Here is a 22,100-nt window from a genome sequence, read left to right on the forward strand (position 1 = left end):
GTAAATATATATTTATCCTCAACACATTGTAATCAATGGGCAAGGATCTTTTTTTCAAACCATCACCTGCAGTTCCTTGCATTGCTGATCCAACAATAAATTAGATGAAGAGTGACGTATATCACTCTTCATCTAACTTGGCTTCAATCAAACTTCCTCAAACTCAATTGCAACAAATCTGAAATCATCATCATTGGTCCAAAAATGCTCACCAAATCCACCCAAAACTTCATCCTCAACATTGATGGTCTCCCAGTATCCACCTCACCTCACATCCGGAATCTTGGAATCATCCTTGATCAAACCCTCTCCTTCGACAAACACATCAAACACATCACAAAGACAGCCTTCTTCCACCTCAAAAACATTGCCCGTCTCCGTCCATCCCTCTCCTCCACAGCTGCAGAAACCCTCATCCACGCCTTCATCACCTCCCGTCTGGACTACTGCAACAGCCTCCTCTATGGCGCACCCTCAAAAATCATCAATAAACTTCAATACATTCAAAACTCCGCTGCCCGTCTACTCACACACACCTCGATCCGTGACCATATCACCCCCGTCCTTTATAAACTCCACTGGCTCCCCATCCCCCAGAGAATCCAGTACAAAATCCTCCTCATAACCTACAAAGCCCTCCATAACCTGGCCCCATCCTACCTGACCGACCTCCTCCACAGGCACACTCCCACCTGCACCCTCCGCTCTGCCGCTGCCAATCTCCTATCCCCCCACATCCGGACTAAACTCAGATCCTGGGGGAACAGGGCTTTCTCCATCGCTGCTCCCACCCTATGGAACTCACTACCCCAAACCGTTAGAGACTCCCCCACACTCACCACATTCAAAACATCGCTGAAGTCTCACCTGTTCAGTACTGCCTTCAACCACTGAAGGTCACCTCACCTTCTGTCTCCTTTCTCTGTTCATTTATTTATTTACTTATTTATCTATTTATTCATTTCCCCTATGTTCTCAAAATCTCTGTAAAGCGTCTTTGAGTATATGAAAAGCGCTATATAAATAAAATGTATTATTATTATTATTATTATATCAACAATTCTCTCCAAATGAAATCTCGGAAGTGAGATAACCAAGAACTAGTATGAACTGGCATGGACTCGGTGGGCCGAAAGGTTTATTTCCTTGCTGTATCTTTCAATCTTTCACAGGTCATGATTTAACCCATGATTCAGGACGGGAACCAAGCCACTTCTGTTTTCAGCCAATTTTGTGATTATATTTTGAGAGGACTAGACTTGGCACAATACAAATGATGTGATCTTAGTTTAGTTTAATTTAGTTTAGCTAAGAGATAGAAACAGGCCCCTCGGCCCACCAAGTCCATTGTTCACCCATTCACACTAATTCTATGTTATTCCACTTTCCCATCCACTCCCCTATACACTAGGAGTATTTGATGGAGGGCCACTTAACCTACAAACTCGCACGTCTTTGTGATGGAGGAGGAAACCAGACCACCCGGAGGAAACCCACGTGGTCACAGGGAGAGCACGAAAACTCCATACAGACAGCACCAGAGGTCAGGATCGAACATGGGTCTTGCACCCAAAAAAAAATTAGATATCCAGTTTCCGAGCAAAGCAGCAGTAAATTACTGAACGTACCGGGGGAGCAGACAGCTGGCAGCTCGTAGCATAAGCTCTTCCCACCGCCGGTGGGCATAATGAGGAACAGATCCTTCGCTGCCATGGTAACGTTGATGGCCTGGAGCTGCAGAGGTCGGAACGACTGCAGGTTAAAGACATTTTTCAGAGTCTCGTCAACTTTCTGGGACCATGGAAAATCTAGCCAGCGCCACAACAAAAGAGATATAATAGTGGATGAGTACATTTTCCAAATGAACTGAATAGAAAACTTTATTGTCACATGCGACTAGGCACAGTGAAATTCTTTACTTGCAGACACAATGTACACAAAATGCAGCCACCTAAGGCACTGACAAAGTCACAAAGCTCGCCGGCTCCTCCTTTTGTTCTCCCCACCCTCACCCCCAGCAGTAAGTAAGTTACTAACACACACGCACACACACTGAAAGCTTTGATGACACTACCCCAAGAACAGCAAAGCTCTGATAAGTCGCCTTCTGATTATTTGGAAACCGTGATAGAACTCACTGGGAGATGCTCCCGCATTCCCTTTAAACACACCAGGTCACCATTCTCTGTGCTCCCTTTATACCCTCTGGGGCCTCAGTTCCTGTGCTCCCTTCATGCACACTTTGTCCCCATTTTCTAGGCTCTCTTTAAACACACCCATTCCCACCTCTCCCATTAAACACGCCGGGATTGTGTTCCGGCAGTTTTGTTGAAAATGTTGGGACTGCGTTCCGGCACTTCCTTTAAACACTCCTGGACCACATTTCCCACACTTCCTGTAAACACACCGGGCCCATGCATCCTGCACTCTCTTTAAACACTGCGCATATCCTCAATAAGGATTGTGTTATAGATATTTGAACATTTAGTGTCTTAGATAGTTTGGTGATTTTGTATTATGGTGGTGGTACCAGGGTTTTCATTTGTAAATATTATTTTGTATCATAATTGAATAAATTATTTTTAATTTTTAAAAACACCGCAGTCGTGTTTCCCAGGCTCCCTTTAAACACACTCGGACCACATTTCCCACTCTACCTTTAAACACACTGGGACCGCGTTTCCCACTCTACCTTTAAACACACTGGGATCGCGTTTCCCACTCTACCTTTAAACACACTGGGACCGCGTTTCCCACTCTACCTTTAAACACACTGGGACCGCGTTTCCCACTCTACCTTTAAACACACTGGGACCGCGTTTCCCACTCTACCTTTAAACACACTGGGACCGCTTTTCCCACTCTACCTTTAAACACAATCGGACAGCGTTTCCCACTCTACCGTTGTAAATTTCCCAAGTGTGGGACGAATAAAGGAATATATTATTTAAACACAATTGGACAGTGTTTCCCGTGCTCCCTTTAAACATGCAAGGACCACGTTTCCCGTGCTCCCTTTAAACACTCTGGGACCACGTTTCCCACTCTACCTTTAAACACACCGGGACCCCGTTTCCCGCACTCCCTATAACAGGACTGCTAGAAATCTGGAATAAAAATCTGGATATCCCTCGGGTTATGTAAACCACCAGTTTTCAGGCAAGACTTTGCTTCCTGACTTAGTTCAGGAGTGGGTCGGCTGGGAGTTCACCATACCTTTCTTGTCCCAGTCCTCTGGAGATGTGCCTGGTGCTGCACTCGAACTGGCATCACTATCCCCCGTCAGCTTCTTGATCTTTCTGTTCAGTCGCTGCTTCCTCTCCTGCAGAGCCTGCTGCCTTTCTAGTAGTTCCTGTATCTGGAGCTCCAAGGCCTTCATCTCATTGTCAATCAGCACCAATTCCTCCTCCATGTCTACATGCAAAGCAATTTCCAAACCAAACATGACTCCATCATTTGCAATGTAACAGCATCTGGTAGAACTACTAGAAACAAGGAACTGCAGATGCTGGTTAATACACAAAAGGACACAAATTGCTGGAGTAACTCAGCGAGCCAGGCAGCATCTCTGTAGAACATGGATAGGTAACGTTTCACAGTCGGGACCGTTCTTCAGACTTGAAGAACTCTGAAGTAGGGTCCCGATCAAAAAGTCACCTATCCATGTTCTCCAGAGATGCTGCCTGACCCGCTGAGTTACTCCAGCACTTTGTGTCCTTTTATGGTAGAGCTGCTGCGTCACAGCACAAGAAACCCAGGTTTGATCCTGACCTCGGGTCCTGTCTGTGTGGAGTTTGCACACTCTCCCTGTGACCGCGTGTGTTTCCTCCGGGTACTCCAGTTTCCTCCCACATCCCAGAGATGTGCAGATTTGTAGGCAAATTGGTCTCTGTAAAATTACCTCTGGTGTGTAGGGAGTGGATGTGAAAGAGGGATAACATAGAACTAGTGTGAATGGGTGACGAATGGGCGTCATGGACTCGGCGGACCAAACGATTAGTTTCCATGCTGTATCTCTAAACTAAACACAAAGACGTTGCTGAAAGTGGATGCTGGAGGGCGCCAGTTGGGTCTGAGGTAGAAGTGGATGCTCCCAGCTGTGCGAGTTGCCTGGACAGAGGCCGCAGCCAGAGAGGATGGTGGTGGCAACACATGGAATATGGATACAGCATTGGTTTCATAGAAGGAAGCAGAGGGTGTTGGTGGAATAATATAAGAAAATAACTGCAGATGCTGGTACAAATCGAAGGTATTTATTCACAAAATGCTGGAGTAACTCAGCAGGTCAGGCAGCATCTCGGGAGAGAAGGAATGGACGACGTTTCGGGCCGAGACCCTTCTTCAGACTGATGTCAGGGGGGCGGGACAAAGGAAGGATATAGGTGGAGACAGGAAGATAGAGGGAGATCTGGGAAGGGGAGGGGAAGAGAGGGAAGGTTGTTTTCCAGACTGGAGGCTGGTGATTATCGGTGTGCTTCAGGGATCGATGCTGGGTCAGTTGCTGTTTGTGGTTTTTATCAACGATTTGGATGAGAATGTACAAAGCATGATTTATAAGTTTGTAAATGACACTAAAGTGGGTGGTATTGTAGATAGTGAAGATGACTATCAAAGATTACAGCAGGATCTTGATCAGCTGCGCAAGTGGGTTGAGGAATGGGTAATGGAGTTTATTGCAGATAAGTGCGAGGTTTGCCTTTGGGAAGTCAAACCAAGGCTGGACCTTCACAGTCAATGGTAGGGGCATGAGGAGTGTTGCAAAGCAGAGGGGTCTGGGAGTACAGGTACATAGTTCCATGAAAGTGGCATCACGGGTAGATAGGGTGATAAAAAAGGCTGTTGGCGTATTTGCCAACTTCAATGTATGGAGTATAGAAGTTGTGACGGGTTGTTACAGTTGTACAAGAGGTTGATGATGCTGTATTTGAAGTATTGTGTTCAGTTTTGGCCACCCTGCTTTTTGAAAAAATCATTAAACTGGAAAGAATGCAGAGAGAATTTACAAGGATGTTGCCAGAACTTGGGGGCCTGAGCCACAGGGCAAGCTAGGACGTTATGCATTGGAGCGCAGGAGACTGAGGGGTGATATTATGGAGACGTATAAAATCATGAAGGGAATGGATAGGTTCAATGCAGAGTCTTTTTCCCAGGATAGGAAAAATCATGAAGCAGAGGACATAGGTTTGTGAGAGGAGCAGGTTTTAATAGGAACCCGAGAGGCAAATATTTTAATCAGAGTTGTAGGTGTATGGAAGGAGCTGTCAGAGGAGGTAATTCAGGCAGGTACTATTACAATTCATGAAGAAACTTGGACACATACATGGTTCAAGGTTCAGTGGGATATGAGCCAAAGGCAGGGAAACAGGACTAGCTTAGATGGGGCGTCTTGGTCAGCATGGGCGAGTTGACCACGGAAAGGGCCAGTTTCCGTGCTGTATCATTCTATGGCACTGCAGATGCTGGAATCTTGAGCAAAACGCAATCATATCATATCATATCATATATATACAGCGCGGAAACAGGCCTTTTCGGCCCACCAAGTCCGCGCCGCCCAGCGATCCCCGCACATTAACACTATCCTACACCCACTAGGGACAATTTTTTACATTTACCCAGTCAATTAACCTACATACCTGTACGTCTTTGGAGTGTGGGAGGAAACCGAAGATCTCGGAGAAAACCCACGCAGGTCACGCGGAGAACGTACAAACTCCTTACAGTGCAGCACCCGTAGTCAGGATCGAACCTGAGTCTCCGGCGCTGCATTCGCTGTAAAGCAGCAACTCTACCGCTGCGCTACCGTGCCGCTGCGCTGGAGGAACTCAGTGGGTCAGACAGCATGTGTGGAGGGAATGGACGGGTGACTTTTCAGGTCGGGATCCTGCTTCAGAATTACAGAGAGTGAAGAAGGGACAAGGATGGTGAGGGAGGTGGTGGTGGTGAGCAGTCTTGGTTCACTCACTCAAACCTGAGGAGCGAGTTTGGGGAGAATTGGCCAGTGGAAGTGGTCCCTTTTACTTTGTGGGGAAAAAATTGTGAACACGAGAACTCCCCATTAAATTTAACTAAAAATAGGAAGCCATCAACAACCTAAGATGCTCAGATCGAGAAATGCTCTTGCATGGTTGAGATTAAAACTGAAAGCTGAGACAGCTGAACTGTGTCCCGGGGGCTAATGGCGTGACCTCAAAGACCACAAACATTGTAAACATGCAATAAAATAGAGCTCCTGCCAACACTATCACACTGAATCGTGCTTGACTCACCTGAAATGTCAGCCATTCATGAAACCGAGTCACAACCATCACTCAGAATAGACACACCTTCATGTCCTGCAAAGGAATATTTCACCATGTCAACACAGAACATAGAAAGGTACAGCATGGGATCAGGCCATTCGGCCCACAATGCCCATGCCAAAATTGGGGTCAAGATGAACGACTCATATCTGCCTGCATATCATCCATATCCCTCCATTCCCTGCATATCCATGTGTCTATCTGAAAGCCTCTTAAAAACCACTATTGCATCTACCTTGACCACCATCCTTTGCTGTGCATTCCAGGCACCTGCCACTCTTACCACACACATCTCTTTTAAACTTTGCCCCTCTCACTTTAAAGCTATGCCCTCCCGTCTATGATTTTTCACCCTGGGGAAAAAAAGGTTCTGACTGTCTAGCCTATCTATGCCGCTCATAATTTTAACGACTTTTATCAGGTCTCCGCTCAACCTCTGATGTTTCCAGGAAATGTCTGCCTGCACATTATCCCAACATTCCCTGCATATCCATGCGCCTATCCAAAAGTCTCTGAAACGCCACTATCGCATCTATCACCAACACCACCCCTGGCGGCGCGTTCCAGGCACCCACCACTCTTTGTGGGAAAAAACAATTGGCCCACAAATCATCTTTAAACCCTTAACCTCTCACCTGAAAGATTTCAAATGTGTTTAAAAAGTTTTATTGTATCGTAAAATATAAATTTCTGAACACAGATATGGCGATTTTAATAATTACTGAGTGAATACAAGTCCATTTTAAAAAGTCTCGATGATACTTTTACCATGGCTAGTTTCTGCTGCACAATTTCCATATCACTACATACAGTTGATAATGTTGCTGTACATAGACAATAGACAATAGACAATAGGTGCAGGAGTAGGCCATTCGGCCCTTCGAGCCAACACCGCCATTCAATGTGGCTGATCATTCTCAATCAGTACCCCGTTCCTGCTTTCTCCCCATACCCACTGACTCCGCTATCCTTAAGAGCTCTATCTAGCTCTCTCTTGAATGTATTCAGAGAATTGGCCTCCACTGCCCTCTGAGGCAGAGAATTCCACAGATTCACAACTCTCTGACTAAAAAAGTTTTTCCTCATCTCTGTTCTAAATGGCCTGCCCCTTATTCTTAAACTGTGGCCCCTGGTTCTGGACTCCCCCAACATTGGGAACATGTTTCCTGCCTCTAACATGTCCAACCCCTTAATAATCTTATACGTTTCGATAAGATCCCCTCTCATCCTTCTAAATTCCAGTGTATACAAACCTAGTCGCTCTAGTCTTTCAACATATGACAGTCCCGCCATTCCGGGAATTAACCTAGTAAACCTACGCTGCACGCCCTCAATAGCAAGAATATCCTTCCTCAAATTTGGAGACCAAAACTGCACACAGTACTCCAGGTGCGGTCTCACTAGGGCCCTGTACAACTACAGAAGGACCTCTTTGCTCCTATACTCAACTCCTCTTGTTATGAATGCCAACATTCCATTGGCTTTCTTCACTGCCTGCTGTACCTGCATGCTTCCTTTCAGTGACTGATGCACTATGACACCCAGATCACGTTGTACGTCCCCTTTTCCTAACTTGACACCATTCAAATAATAATCTGCCTTCCTATTCTTACCACCAAAGTGGATAACCTCACACTTATCCACATTAAACTGCATCTGCCATGCATTCGCCCACTCACACAACCTGTCCAAGTCACCCTGCAACCTCATAGCATCTTCCTCACAGTTCACACTGCCACCTAGCTTTGTATCATCGGCAAATTTGCTAATGGTACTTTTAATCCCTTCATCCAAGTCATTGATGTATATTGTAAATAGCTGCGGTCCCAACACCGAGCCTTGCGGTACCCCACTAGTCACTACCTGCCATTCTGAAAGGGACCCATTTATCCCCACTCTTTGCTTTCTGTCTGTCAACCAACTTTCTATCCATGTCAGTACCCTACCTCCAATACCATGTGCTCTAATTTTGCCCACCAATCTCCTATGTGGGACCTTGTCGAAGGCTTTCTGAAAGTCGAGGTACACCACATCCACCGGCTCTCCCCTGTCAATTTTCCTAGTTACATCCTCAAAAAATTCCAGTAGATTAGTCAAGCACGATTTCCCCTTCGTAAATCCATGCTGACTCAGAACGATCCTGTTACTGCGATCCAAATGCTCCGCAATTTCGTCTTTTATAATTGACTCCAGCATCTTCCTCACCACTGATGTCAGATTAACTGGTCTATAATTTCCCGTTTTCTCTCTCCCTCCTTTCATGAAAAGTGGGATAACATTAGCTACCCTCCAATCCACAGGAACTGACCCGGAATCTATAGAACATTGGAAAATAATCACTAATGCGCCCACAATTTCTAGAGCCACCTCCTTAAGCACCCTGGGATGCAGACCATCAGGCCCTGGGGATTTATCAGCCTTGAGTCCCATTAGTCTACCCAAAACTTTTTCCTGCCTAATGTGGATTTCCTCCAGTTCCTCCGTCACCCTAGGATCTCTGGCCACTAGAACATCTGGGAGATTGTTTGTATCCTCCTCAGTGAAGACAGATCCAAAGTACCGGTTCAACTCTTCTGCCATTTCCTTGTTCCCCATAATAAATTCCCCTGCTTCTGTCTTCAAGGGACCCACATTTGCCTTGACTATTTTTTTCTTCTTCACATACCTAAAAAAGCTTTTACTATCCTCCTTTATATTATTGGCTAGTTTACCCTCGTACCTCATCTTTTCTCCCCGTATTGCCTTTTTAAGTTATCTTCTGTTGCTCTTTAAAAGAGTCCTAATCCTCTGGCATCCCACTCTTCTTTGCTATGCTATACTTCTTCCCTTTTACTTTTATGGTGTCCTTGACTTCCCTTGTCAGCCACGGGTGCCTCTTATTCCCCTTAGAATCTTTCCTCCTCTTTGGGATAAATTGATCCTGCAACTTCTGCATTCCCAGGAATACCTGCCATTGCTGCTCCAGTCTTCCCTGCTAGGTCCTCCTTCCAGTCAATTTTGGCCAACTCCTGCCTCATGCCTCTGTAATCCCCTTTGTCATACTGTAATACTGACACCTCCGATTTTCCCTTCTCCCTCTCCATTTGTAGAGTAAAACTTATCAGATTGTGGTCACTGCCTCCTAATGGCTCATTTACCTCGAGTCCCCTTATCAGGTCAGGTTCATTAAATAACACTAAATCCAGAATTGCCTTCTCCCTGGTAGGCTCCAGTACAAGCTGTTCTAAGAATCCATCTCGGAGGCACTCCACAAACTCTCTTTCCTGGGGTCCATTACCAACCTGATTTTCCCAGTCTACCTGCATGTTGAAATCTCCCATGACCACCACAGCATTACATTTGTGACATGCCAATTTTAGCTCCTGATTCAACTTGCACCCTATGTCGAGGCTACTGTTTGGGGGCCTGTAGATGACTCCCATTAGGGTCTTTTTACCCTTACAATTCCTCATCTCTATCCATACTGATTCTACATCTCCTGATTCTATGTCACTCCTTGCAAGGGAGTGAATACCATTCCTTACCAACAGAGCTACCCCGCCCCCTCTCCCGACCTGCCTGTTTTTTTTGTACGTTGTGTACCCCTGAATATTCAGCTCCCAGCCCTGGTCCTCTTGTAGCCATGTATCAGTGATTCCCACAACATCATACTTGCCAATGTCTAACTGAGCCTCAAGCTCATCCACTTTATTTCTTATACTTCGCGCATTTAAATACAACACTTTAACTTCGGTATTTACCTCCCCGCTCACACCGGTCACCATTGGCCCTGACCTTACTCTCATATCCCTTCTAGAACTTCCCTTCCCATTCATACGAGAGTCCTTTACAGTTTCTCCTGTATTTGCTTCCCCTTTAACTCCATCTCCATATTCCCAATTTGTCAACCCCTCCCCCCCACTACTTAGTTTAAAGCCACGCTTGTAGCACTAGCAAACCTGCCTGCCAGAATGTTGGTCCCCCTGCTGTTAAGGTGTAACCCGTCCCTTTTGTACAGGTCACCCCTACCCCAGAAGAGATCCCAGTGGTCTAGAAATCTAAATCCCTGCTCCCTGCACCAGCCCCTCAGCCATACATTCATATACCCGATTTCTCTGTACCTGCCCTCACCAGCACGAGGGACTGGCAGCAGTCCAGAGATAACCACCCTCGACGTCCTGCTTCTCAGTGTTCTTCCTAACTCCCTAAACTCACGCTGCAGTATCTCCTTCCTCTTCCTCCCGACGTCGTTTGTGCCCACATGCACAACTACTTCCGGTTGATCACCTTCCCTCGCTAGGATGTTTTGCAGCCGCTCCGTGATGTCTTGAACCCTGGCACCAGGGAGGCAACAAACCATCCTCGACTCCCGCCTGTCGCCACAGAATCTCCTGTCCGTACCTCGGACAATGGAGTCACCGACTACTATGGCTCTTCCTGACTTCGGTCTCCCCGGTCGAGTTTCCTTGCCTGGGATAGAACCGCCAACGCGACTGCCGCTCGGACTGGAAGCGTCTTCTGCCCCAACAGTTCCCAATAGGGTGTACCTGTTTGCAATAGGCACAGCCCCCGGGGTCTCCTGTAGTCCACGTTCGCTCCCCCCTGAAACGGTCTCCCACCTTCGCTCGACCTGGACCCTTGGCGTGACAGCCTCACAGTAGGTCCTGTCCAGGAAACTCTCGCATTCCCGGATGGCCCCGAGGTCAACCAACTGCTTTTCCAACACTGCCACACGTCCAATCAGGAGCTGCACCTGGACACAGTTCTTGCAGGTGTAGCTCCCAGAAGCTCCAGCAGTGTCTCTACCTTCCCACATCCTGCAGGAAACACACTGCACCAACTTGTGCGCCATCACTTTGGTGTCAAAAACAATTTCGGCTCAAAAACAAGCGTAACCTCCTCACCTCGCCGAAGACTCGCAGCCGAAGACTCGCAGCCAAAGACTCGCACTTTTCTCACAGGGCACTTCCCTCAACAGGGCTGCACCCCTTGTGCAAGCCTTGCTTATATCAGTCACTAAATTACTTAAATGGCCAATTTACCAATCGTCTGCTTTAATTGATCAACCAATCTCACTTCTCTGCTGCCTTCCTGACCAGCTTGGAGTTATGCGCTCTTTTTAAACTGCCTTTTCCTCTGCAATTAACACTCACTTTTCTTCTCAGCCAACGGGCGTCCTTGCTCTGCTCCCGGACTTTTCAAACATATTACTTAAGACTCATGGAGTCATACAGCTTGGAAACAGGCCCATCGGCCCACACCGACCAACATATCTCATCTACACCAGTCCTACCTGCCCGCACTTGGCTCTTATTACTTTAAACCTATCCCATCCATGTACCTGTCTAAATGTTTCTTAAACGTAGCGATAGTACCTGCCTCAATTACCTCTTCAGGCAGCTTGTTCCATACACCCACGACCTTTTGTGTAAAAAAACTTACTCCTCAGGTTCCTAATAAATCTTTCCCCCCTCACCTTAAACCCATGTCCTCTGGTTCTCGATTTACCTACTCTGGGAAAAATACTCTAGGGATTTACCTGATCTATTTCTCATGCGATTTTGTACTCCTCTATAAGATCACCTCATCCTCCTGCACCTCAAGCAATAAAGTCCTAGCCTGCTCAACCTCTCCCCATAACTCAGGCCCTTGAGTCCTGGCAACATTTTCGTAAATCTCCTTTCCAGCTTGACACCATCTTTCCTATAACATGGTGACCAAAATTGAACACAATATTTTAAATGTGACCTCACCAACGTCTTACATAACTGCAACATGATCTCCCAACTTCTGTACTCAATGCTTTGACTTTGAATGGTGCAACAAGCCCAAAGGATCACATTATAATTCCTGATCCTAGTTAATTTGAATTCCAGACCGCTTTTTTACACCATCATTGCCTCCTTCAGTGTAAATTTTAGATCGCCAAGTTCTGTCAGCATGTGCAGCCAAATTAGTAGTAATACCCTATATATGACCTGCACAAGTCAGGGGGATAATACTAATCTACCAATTATGACTGTCTTAGATGGTTCTGGCTCATATTGATGGATGGTTCAACGGAAGAGGCAGAAGAGAAAAGGAGGGAATAGAGACAAAAGATGAACCGACATATTGGTTCCCCTGACATCAAGTAGGGGGAATGGAATTGCCACGTTGATTTTTGACATTTACCATAAAGGAAACCGCGTAAAGGAAATCGTCAATTTGTATTGTGCTACTGACTCAACTTTTTGGCTTACGTCTCGACCATATCCAGCTGGAAAGTTCTCTGCTTTATACATTTGAGAGCTGTTCTGTGGAACCAGCTTGGTTCCCCAAGCAACAAAAGTAACTTGAGATCCCGTAGGAATTTTCCGTTTGGAAATGTTTACATCAATCCCAGTTCTAAAGCCAAATTTGGCTAGCCTGCACACATAGCGATAGCTAATACATGAGTCACAGGAGCAAAGGGCATGCTAGCCAAAATCAAAATATATCTAGAACTAAAATAAAACTAAATAAAAATTCAAAAAAACAAAATAAAATAGAACTAAAATAAAATTAAAACGACTTAGATCCGGAAAAACAAGGAACTGCAGATGCTGGAATCTTGAGCAAAATCCAAAGTGCTGGAGGAACCCGGCTTCTAAATAATAGCATGACGCAGCTGCTGCCTTACAGCGCCAGAGACCGGGGCTGGATCCTGTCTACAGGTGCTGTCTGTAAAGAGTTGGTACGTTCTTCCCCGTGACCTGCAATTGTAAATTGTCCCTGGTGTGTCTAGGATAGTGTAAGTGTGCGAGGATCACTGATTGGCACAGACTCGGTGGGCTTGCGTTCCGTGCTGTGTAGGAAGGAACTGCAGATACTGGTTTAAACCGAAGATAGACACAAAATGCTGGAGCAACTCAGCAGGACAGGCAGCATCTCTGGAGAGAAGGAATGGGTGACGTTTCAGGTCAAGATCCTTCTTCAGACGATGCTGTACTCTAAACTAAACTAAAAATAACACAATACTGTAAGGTCTCAGTAGGGCAGCTATGAACATTAGGAGAAAACACACAATGTTTCAGATCAATCGGCTACCATCAGAACTCAGGTCAGTTAGAAACAGGATTTAAGCTGCAGAGAAAAAGGAGGAACGGACAGCAAGCTGGAAGGGAATGTTTGTTTTAGGTCAGAAACCAAGACAGACTGAGTGACACAGCAATAGGGGACATGAATATCAGGAAGGAGGAATAAAATGAATCAAGAGTGTTTAATTGCCTGTTTCCAAACTGCATGGATCCAAGACCCTCTTTGTTTAACTTCCTGGCTGCTGCCTGGCCCGCTGAAGTCGTCCAGCCCATCAAGGCTTAATATTCTAACACACTAACAAGTCACTGGCCCTCCAGCACTTTGGACTGAGAAGATGATGGTCCATAGAGGATGAAACATAGGCCCTTCGAGCCAGCATCACCATTCAATATGATCATGGCTGACCATCCAGAATCAGTACCCCGTTCCTGCTTTCTCCCCATATCCCTTGATTCTGTTAGCCCTAAGTCAGAGCTCCATCTAACTCTCTTAAAAACATCCAGTGAATTGGATGAATTTAATCACTACTCTACTCACTCCGACCTGCGCGAGATAACCACGTATGAGTGTTTGCGCAGTAATCAACCAGAACCAGAATCAGCCTTCACTGCCTTCTGTGGCAGCGAATTCCAGAAATGGGACAGCAACAGGCCCTTCTGTCCATCACGCCTGATATTCTAGCACACTGACATTTCCCATGCCCTTCAGCCAACTGACATGTCCCTGGCCCTCCAGCACTGGGCCAGAGGGAGAGGGATGCACAGAAGGTTCCCAGCCACATCCTCTCCCATCAATCAGCACCGGGGCCCCTCTCCATCGGTGGAAGGGGGGGGGGGGGAGGGTGTGAACCGTGGACCGGGGCGGCGGGGCCTACCTGGGCGGGCGGACGGGCGCGGGCTGGCGACGTCCGTCAGAGACCCCGACTAGACGGCGCGCGGCACCGAGCATCCGGGGGGGCGGGGCCATGGCGTCACGTGCTCGACGACGCGTTACCCCGCAGAGGGCGGGGTCTGCATCTGTCACTCACTGGGGCCGGTCAACCACGTGAGTGCAGCAGAGGGGGAGGGGCTTCAAGGTGGGGCCGGGCCATCACAACCAAAGGCTGAAGAAGGGTCTCGACCCGAAACGTCACCTATTCCTTCTTTCCAGAGAATGCCGCTGGATTACTGCACCCAGCATTTTTTGTCTGTCTCCCGTCAACAGAAACGACGCCCGACAGTCACGTGTGGAGGGGCTTCCACCGACAAGCAGAGAGTGAGAGGGGCGGGCCCTCGGGCCGTCAATCACAGTCCATGGAGTGAGGGGCCCCGGATCGACACTCACAGTCGAGGGGGCGGGGCCTCGGGCCGTCCATCACAGTCCAGGGAGGGGCGGGGCCTCGGGCCGTCACTCAGAGTCCAGGGAGGGAGGGGCCCCGGGGCGTCACTCAGTCCCCGGAAGGGCGGGGCCCCAGGACGTCACTCAGTCCCCGGAGGGGCGGGACCTCGGGCTGACACTCACAGTGCAGGGATGGGTGGGGCGGGGCGGACGGAAGTGCCGGGTCGGCAGCGGCGCGTGTTTCCGGAGGACGTGGCGGCGGAGACGGAGGCGGGCGGGCGAGCGACGCCGATGAGAGGCAGCGGCCGCCACCATGATCTCGCTCACGGACTCGCAGAGTGAGTCAGCCAGCCCCCCGGGCTGGAGGGTGGGGAGGGAGATGGGAGAAGGACGGGCCGGGTGGGGTGGCGGCGGCCCGGCGGCTGGGTGTGGACGGAGCCGATGCTCCGCCCACGGCCTGGACTGGTCGCGGGGCAGAGCCGGTTGATGCCCGGCCTGGGGAGATGATGGGATGAGACCAGGGGGCTGGTCCCGGGCCCGCTCACTGGCTGCAGCTACACCGAGCAGCCCAAAGAGACCAGATCTCACAGTCAAATCACTTCGGGTCAAGACGTAGAACAGGCCCTTCGGCCCAACATGACCCATCTACACTAGTCCCACCTGCCTGCTTTTGACCCATACCCCTCTAAACCTGTCCTCTCCATGTACCTGTCTAAATGTTTCTCCCTCCCTCCCTCAGCTACCTCCTCCGCCAGCTTGTTCCATACACCCACCACCCTTTGTGTAAAAAAAAGTGACCCCTCAGATTCCTATTAAATCTTTTCCCTTTCACCTTAAACCTATGTCCTCTGTTTCTTGATTCCCCTACTCTGGGCATGAGACTGTGCATCTACCCGATCTATTCCTCTCATGGTTTTCTATCCTGTCAGCTGTCCCATGTTATCTAGCCTTCTAGAGCAGCCTTCTATGTGGAACCTTGTTAAATACTTTGCTGAAGTCCATGTACAGTGCTGTCCACATCAACACCGAGGGTCACATCTTCAAAAAACTCAAATCAGATTTGTGAGACACGATCTCCAACGTATAAAATCCTAAAGTCTGTAATCTGCCCTTGTCCATGTAAATGCATGTGTATCCTATCCCTCAAAATACGCTCTAGTAACTTTCCAATTACAGATGTTAAGCTCAAATGTCTCTTTAAATGTTATTTACACATCTAAGTCATACAACATGTAAACCGGTCCAGGGAAACTTTGGCATGGTTAATTATTCCATAGAAATATGTTCTGACTTTTATGAAGACACTGGGTATTTGGAACAAGCTGCCAGAGGTGGTAGAAACAGGGGACTGCAGATGTTGAATAAGGGTCTCATTGGGGAGATGAGCAGAAAAGTGTGAAGAAGTGTTGCTCCACAGATATTGCCAGATCTGCTAAATTATGTGTCTTTTGTGTCTGTAGTTCCTTACTTTCATGTAGTACATTCAGGCCACGTTGCCCAACACGCCAATTCAAATCCATTCTGGTTTTGATTCCTATGCTTAACATCAGACTGCACCAGGTCATAGCTCGCAAGACAAGTTTTGTAGAGTCATGGTCATACTGCACGGAAGCAGGCTTTGGCTCAACGTATTCATGCTGACCAAGATCCCCATCGAAGTTACTTCCTGAAGAAGGGTCTTGACCTGAAATGTCACCCATTCCTTCTCTCCAGAGATGCTGCCTGTACTGCCGAGTACTCCAAACTTTTGTGTCTATCTTCGGTGTAAACCAGCACCTGATGTTCATTCCTACCTATTAACCAATGTTTGCCCCATTTCCCTCTAAACCTTTCCCATCCATATATCTGTTCCAGTGCCTTTTAACTGGGTGAAATTACATTAAAACTCACATGGACATAATATCACTTTATAACCAATGAATTTTATGAAGAAAAGACACAAAATGCTGCAGGACAAGCAGTATCCCTGGATAACAAATATAGGCAATGTTTCAGGTTGAGACACCAATGCATGTTCTCCAGGGCTGAAGGGCCTGTTTCTATGCTGTATTGCTGTAAAACTCTGTCTGAAGAATCTCCCTCCACAGAATGCTGCCTGTTCCCCCAGCACTTTGTGTTTTGCTGATAGTTACAGCATATGCAATTCTTGTGTTTCCATTTTACTGCTCAGCTGCAAAGTGTGCCTACTGTGAAGAGGTTCCCCTTCCTCTGACAGGAGCTTTGTGAGACTCACTCGCAGTTATAGTCTGAAGGGTCCCGACCCAAATCGCCACCTGTCCATTCCTTCCCAGAAACTGCCTCACTGCTCAGTTACTCCAGTACTTTGTTTTTATTTAGGCTGAAGAGAAAAGCTAACAATCATGGAATTAGAGCTATAGAGAGTTACAGCATGGAAACAGGCCCATTGGCCTCTGAGTCCATGCTGACCATCAAGCACCCATTTACACTAATCTCATGGAAACATAGAAAATAGGTGCAGGAGGAGGCCATGCGGCCCTTCGAGCCAGCACCGCCATTCATTATATACATGGCTGATCGTCCCCAATCAATAACCCGTGCCTGCCTTCTCCCCATATCCCTTGATTCCACTAGCCCCTAGAGCTCTATCTAACTCTTAAATCCATCCACTGATTTGGCTTCTACTGCCCTCTGTGGCAGAGAATTCCACAAATTCACAACTCTCTGGGTGAAAAAGTTTTTCCTCGCCTCAGTTTTAAATGGCCTCCCCTTTATTCTAAGACTGTGGCGCCTGGTTCTGGACTCGCCCAACATTGGGAACATTTTTCCTGCATCTAACATGTGCTCTAATTTTATAATTTTACATGTTTCTATAAGATCCCCTCTCATCCTTCTAAACTCCAGTGAATACAAGCCTAGTCTTTTCAATCTTTCCTCATATGACAGTCCCGCCATCCCAGGGATCAATCTTGTGAACCTACGCTGCACTGCCTCAATTACAAGGATGTCCTTCCTCAAATTAGACCAAAACTGTACACAATACTCCAGATGTGGTCTTACCAGGGCCCTATACAACTGCAGAAGAACCTCTTTACTCCTATACTGAAATCCTCTCGTTATGAAGGCCAACATTCCATTAGCTTTCTTCACTGCCTGCTGTACCTGCACGCCAACTTTCAGTGACTGGTGTACAAGGATGCCCAGGTCTCGCTGCACCTCCCCCTTACCTAACCTAACACCATTGAGATAATAATCTGCCTCCTTGTTTTTGCTGCCAAAGTGGATAACCTCGCGTGTATCTATATTATACTGCATCTGTCCATTCACTCAACCTGTCCAGGTCACCCTGCAATCTCCTAACATCCTCTTCAACCCATCACAGTTTACACTGCCACCCAGCTTTGTGTCATCCGCAAACTTGCTAGTGTTTCTTCTAATTTCGTCTTCCAAATCATTAATATATATGGTAAACAGTTGCGGCCCCAACACCGAGCCTTGCAGCACTCCACTCGCCACTGCCTGCCATTCTGAAAAGGACCCGTTTACTCCTACTCTTTGCTTCCTGTCTGCCAACCAATTGTCTATCCATGTCAACACCCAATAACATGTGCTCTAATTTTAGTCACCAATCTCCCGTGCGGGACCTTATTAAAGGCTTTCTGAAAGTCTAAATACAGTACATCCACTGGCTCCCCTTCATCCATTTTACTTGTCACATCCTCAAAAAATTCCAGAAGATTAGTCAAGCATGATTTCCCTTTCATAAATCCATGCTGACTTGGACTTATCCTTAGTATAAGACAATAATTGCAGATGCTAGTACAAATTGAACGTATTTATTCACAAAATGCTGGAGTAACTCAGCAGGACAGGCAGCATCTCAGGAGAGAAGGAATGGGTGACGTTTCGGATCGAGACCCTTCTTCAGACTGATGTCAGGCGGGTCAAAGGAAGGATATAGGTGGAGACAGGAAGATAGAGGGAGATATGGGAAGGGGGAGGGGAAGAGAGGGACAGAGGAACTATCTAAAGTGGGAGAAGTCGGTGTTCATACCACTGGGCTGCAAGCTGCCCAGGCGAAATATGAGGTGTTGTTCTTACTGCTATTCAAATGCACCATTATTACCTCTTTAATAATTGACTCCAGCATCTTTCCCACCACTATTCTAATCCAATGTTATTCTCTCCTTATTGTCATCACCTCTCCCCAGATGCTACCACTCACTTAAACACAATGGGCAATTTGTGGAGGCCCAAATAACCTACAAACCCCATGTCTTTGGGATGTGGGAAGAAACCAGAGCAGCCGGAGGAAACCCACACAGTCACAGGGAGAATGGGGGTCAGGATTGAATCTGGGCCTCTGGTGCAGCTCTACCAGCTCAGCTGTTGTGCCATCCATTGAGAAGAACTTAGTCCTAAGCCTTAATTTGAAACTCGTACTAAGACGATACAAACAACAAGATTGGAAGTGATATTGAAGACATAAGAAACTGCAGATATGAGAATCTTGAGCAAGACACAAACCGGAGGAACTCAGTGGGTCAGGCAGTAGCTGTGAAATGAAATGGACAGAAGGCATCTTGAGTTGGCACCCGACAGACTGATGGAGTGGGAGGGGAGAACCCACGACACTCAAAAGACATAGGAGTAGCATTAGCCATTCGGCCCATCGAGTCCTCCCTGCCATTCGATCATGGTTCATCTATTTTTCCCCCTTAACTTCATTCTCCTGCCTTTTTTCTATAACCCTTGACGCCCTTACTAATAAACTTATCAAGCTTTGCTTTAAAAATACCCAATGACTTGGCCTCCACTGCTTTCCAACAATTAATTCCACAGATTCAGCACCCTCTGGCTAGAATACCTCCCTAATCTTCTTTCTCAAAGTGCATCCTTTTTTCTGAAGCTGGGCGCCCTTGTCCTCACATTTCACCCCATAAGCCGTCGCATGCAGCATATAATCCTCCAACATTTTTGCCACCTCCAACGGGATCCCACTACTGGCCACAGCTTCCCATCTCCATCCCTTTATGCTTTCTACAGAGACAGTTCCCTCCGCAACTCCCTGGTCAACTCGTCCCTTCCCACCCAAACCACCTCCTCCCCAGGTACTTTCCCCTGCAACCGCAGGAGATGCAACACCTGTCCCTTTACCTCCCCCCTTGACCACATCCAAGGACCCCAACAGTCTTTTCAGGTGAGGCAGAGGTTCATTTGCATTTCTTCCAACTTCATCTACTGTATCCGCTGTTCCCGGTGTCAACTCCTGTACATTGGCGAGACCAAGCGCAGGCTCGGCGATCATTTTGCTGAACACCTCCGCTCGGTCCACCTTAACTTACCTGATCTCCCGGTTGCTCAGCACTTTAACTCCCTCTCCCATTCCCAATCTGATCTTTCTGTCCTGGGCCTCCTCCATTGTCAGAGTGAGGCCCCGTGCAAATTGGAGGGACAGCACCTCATATTTTGCTTGGTTAGCTTACACCCCAGCGGTATGAACATTGACTTCTCTAACTTCAAATAGCCCTTGGTTTCCCTCTCTCTCTCCATCCCCTTCCCAGTTCTCCCACCAGTCTTACTGTTTCCGACTACATTATATCTGTCCCTCCCACTCCCCTGACATCAGTCTGAAGAAGGGCCTCGACCCGAAACGTCACCCATTCCTTCTCTCCTGGCCTGTCCCACTGAGTTACTCCAGCATTTAAACCATCATCTGCGGTTCGTTCCTACACCCTCTGGTCCTAGACTCCCACGAGTGGAAACATCATCACATGGTCTGCTCTAGGTCTTTCATGCTCTATTTTTCTTTCCTGTCCCAAAGGTTTGTGTATTGGTAGGTTTATTGGCCATTGTGTATTGCCCTCAATGTATGCGAGTACTAGAATTCTAGGCCTTTCATTGTCCAGTAGATTTCAATGAGATTTCCTCCACCTTGTCCTACTAAACTCCAACAAGTACAGGCCCAGAGCCATCAAACACAGCTCTTAGGTTACCCCAATCAGCCCTGGGATCATTCTTGTAAACCTCTCCTGGACACTCTCCAATGCCAGCTTTGTCCCCCAAACTCCATACTTAAACCTTTTAAGTAACTCTGATCCCAGGCAGCATTTTGACCTTGGGATTTCTGCTAGCTGCCCTTTCTGCCATTTGGACTCCAAATGCTTACTAAACTCCCACAAATAATGATGTGCTAATGACCAGCTCATCTGTTGTTGATCAGAACGAATTCCCTCAATCAGAATATGGCGCTGGAGATGCGAAAGGAGAAGTGCTGTTGGAAATCAGTTGGCATTTCAGTTTAAAAGCCGCAGCCTAATGATGGTGCATTACACAGTGCGGCACTCACTCGACACCGCTCAGGAGTGCCAACAGAGATTTTGTGCTCCGATCACTCGGCAGTTTGGTGCTATTCGCTATGCTGAGTTGCCGAAAGATGCGGCTACCGCTAATCAATTATTAGACCAAGTGGACCCATTGGGCCCAAACCTCTCCTGCATTGGTGCAGCACACTCTCCTCCCTCCCCTCCCCCTTTCCCCTCCCTCTCTCCCCCTCCCCCCATCTCCTCCCTCTCTCCCCCTCCCCCATCTCCTCCCTCCCCCCATCTCCTCCCTCCCCCACTCCATCTCCCTCAACCCGCCTTATCATCCCTCCTCACCCTCCCTCCACCCCCTTCCCTACCTCCACTCCTCCCTCCCCTCTCCTCCTTCCCCTCTCCTCCTTCCCCTCTCCTCCTTCCCCTCTCCTCCTTCCCCTCTCCTCCTTCCCCTCTCCTCCTTCCCCTCTCCTCCTTCCCCTCTCCTCCTTCCCCTCTCCTCCTTCCCCTCTCCTCCTTCCCCTCTCCTCCTTCCCCTCTCCTCCTTCCCCTCTCCTCCTTCCCCTCTCCTCCTTCCCCTCTCCTCCTTCCCCTCTCCTCCTTCCCCTCTCCTCCTTCCCCTCCCCCCATCTCCATCCCCCTCAACCCCCCTTATCTTCCCTTCCTCCCCCCCTCCCTCCCGCCCTAGGAGATAGATTTAAACTTTAAAATGCGAATATCTTTAAAAATATAACACCGATTTCAGAAACTTCATCCATTAGCACCAAACGGACGACGGTGAGTAAGGTGGGCCTAAAATTGTCGCGCTATCATGTGCCGTTTTGGCTGTAGTTCAAGAACAAACAAACAAACAAGAGTTTTAGTATATAGATAACACAATGCTGGTTGTAAACAAGAGTCAAAAGTTTTCAGTCTATCAGACAATCCAGAAACAGTGATTAAGGTGGACTTCATATTTGGTTATAAACCAGCTTAACAGTGCCATGTGAAACATTACTAAGTGGTACATTTTCTTTAATGAGGCATATAGTCATACAGTCAAACAGGCCCTTCAGCGCAACTCATCTATGCCCACTAGGATACCCCATCTAAGCTAGTCCCATTTGCATGCGTTTGCCCCATATCCCTCTAAACCTTTACAACTTGTCCACGACTCTTCCACTGGCAGCTC

General features: G+C 47.6%; 2 protein-coding genes across 4 annotated transcripts in view; one reads left to right on the forward strand and one right to left on the reverse strand.

Annotated features, from left to right (window-relative positions):
- The window catches only part of recql (RecQ helicase-like), a 30,860-nt gene extending 16,567 nt beyond the window's left edge, over positions 1 to 14,293 (reverse strand). The window contains exons 1-4 of the mRNA XM_078419970.1: positions 14,212 to 14,293; positions 6,267 to 6,332; positions 3,217 to 3,414; positions 1,629 to 1,808 (exon numbers count right to left, since the gene is read on the reverse strand). Coding sequence (XP_078276096.1) covers positions 1,629 to 1,808; positions 3,217 to 3,414; positions 6,267 to 6,282 — 394 coding nt within the window. The 5' untranslated portion in view covers positions 6,283 to 6,332; positions 14,212 to 14,293. The remainder of the gene's footprint in view (positions 1 to 1,628; positions 1,809 to 3,216; positions 3,415 to 6,266; positions 6,333 to 14,211) is intronic.
- A 566-nt stretch (positions 14,294 to 14,859) lies between these two features.
- The window catches only part of LOC144604983 (vesicle transport protein GOT1B), a 28,215-nt gene continuing 20,974 nt past the window's right edge, over positions 14,860 to 22,100 (forward strand). For all 3 annotated transcript variants that reach the window (XM_078419974.1, XM_078419972.1, XM_078419973.1), the window contains exon 1: positions 14,860 to 14,992. In XM_078419974.1, coding sequence (XP_078276100.1) covers positions 14,968 to 14,992 — 25 coding nt within the window. In that variant the 5' untranslated portion in view covers positions 14,860 to 14,967. The remainder of the gene's footprint in view (positions 14,993 to 22,100) is intronic.

This window comes from Rhinoraja longicauda, chromosome 23 (genome assembly GCF_053455715.1).
Source record: "Rhinoraja longicauda isolate Sanriku21f chromosome 23, sRhiLon1.1, whole genome shotgun sequence".
NCBI lineage: Eukaryota > Metazoa > Chordata > Chondrichthyes > Rajiformes > Arhynchobatidae > Rhinoraja > Rhinoraja longicauda.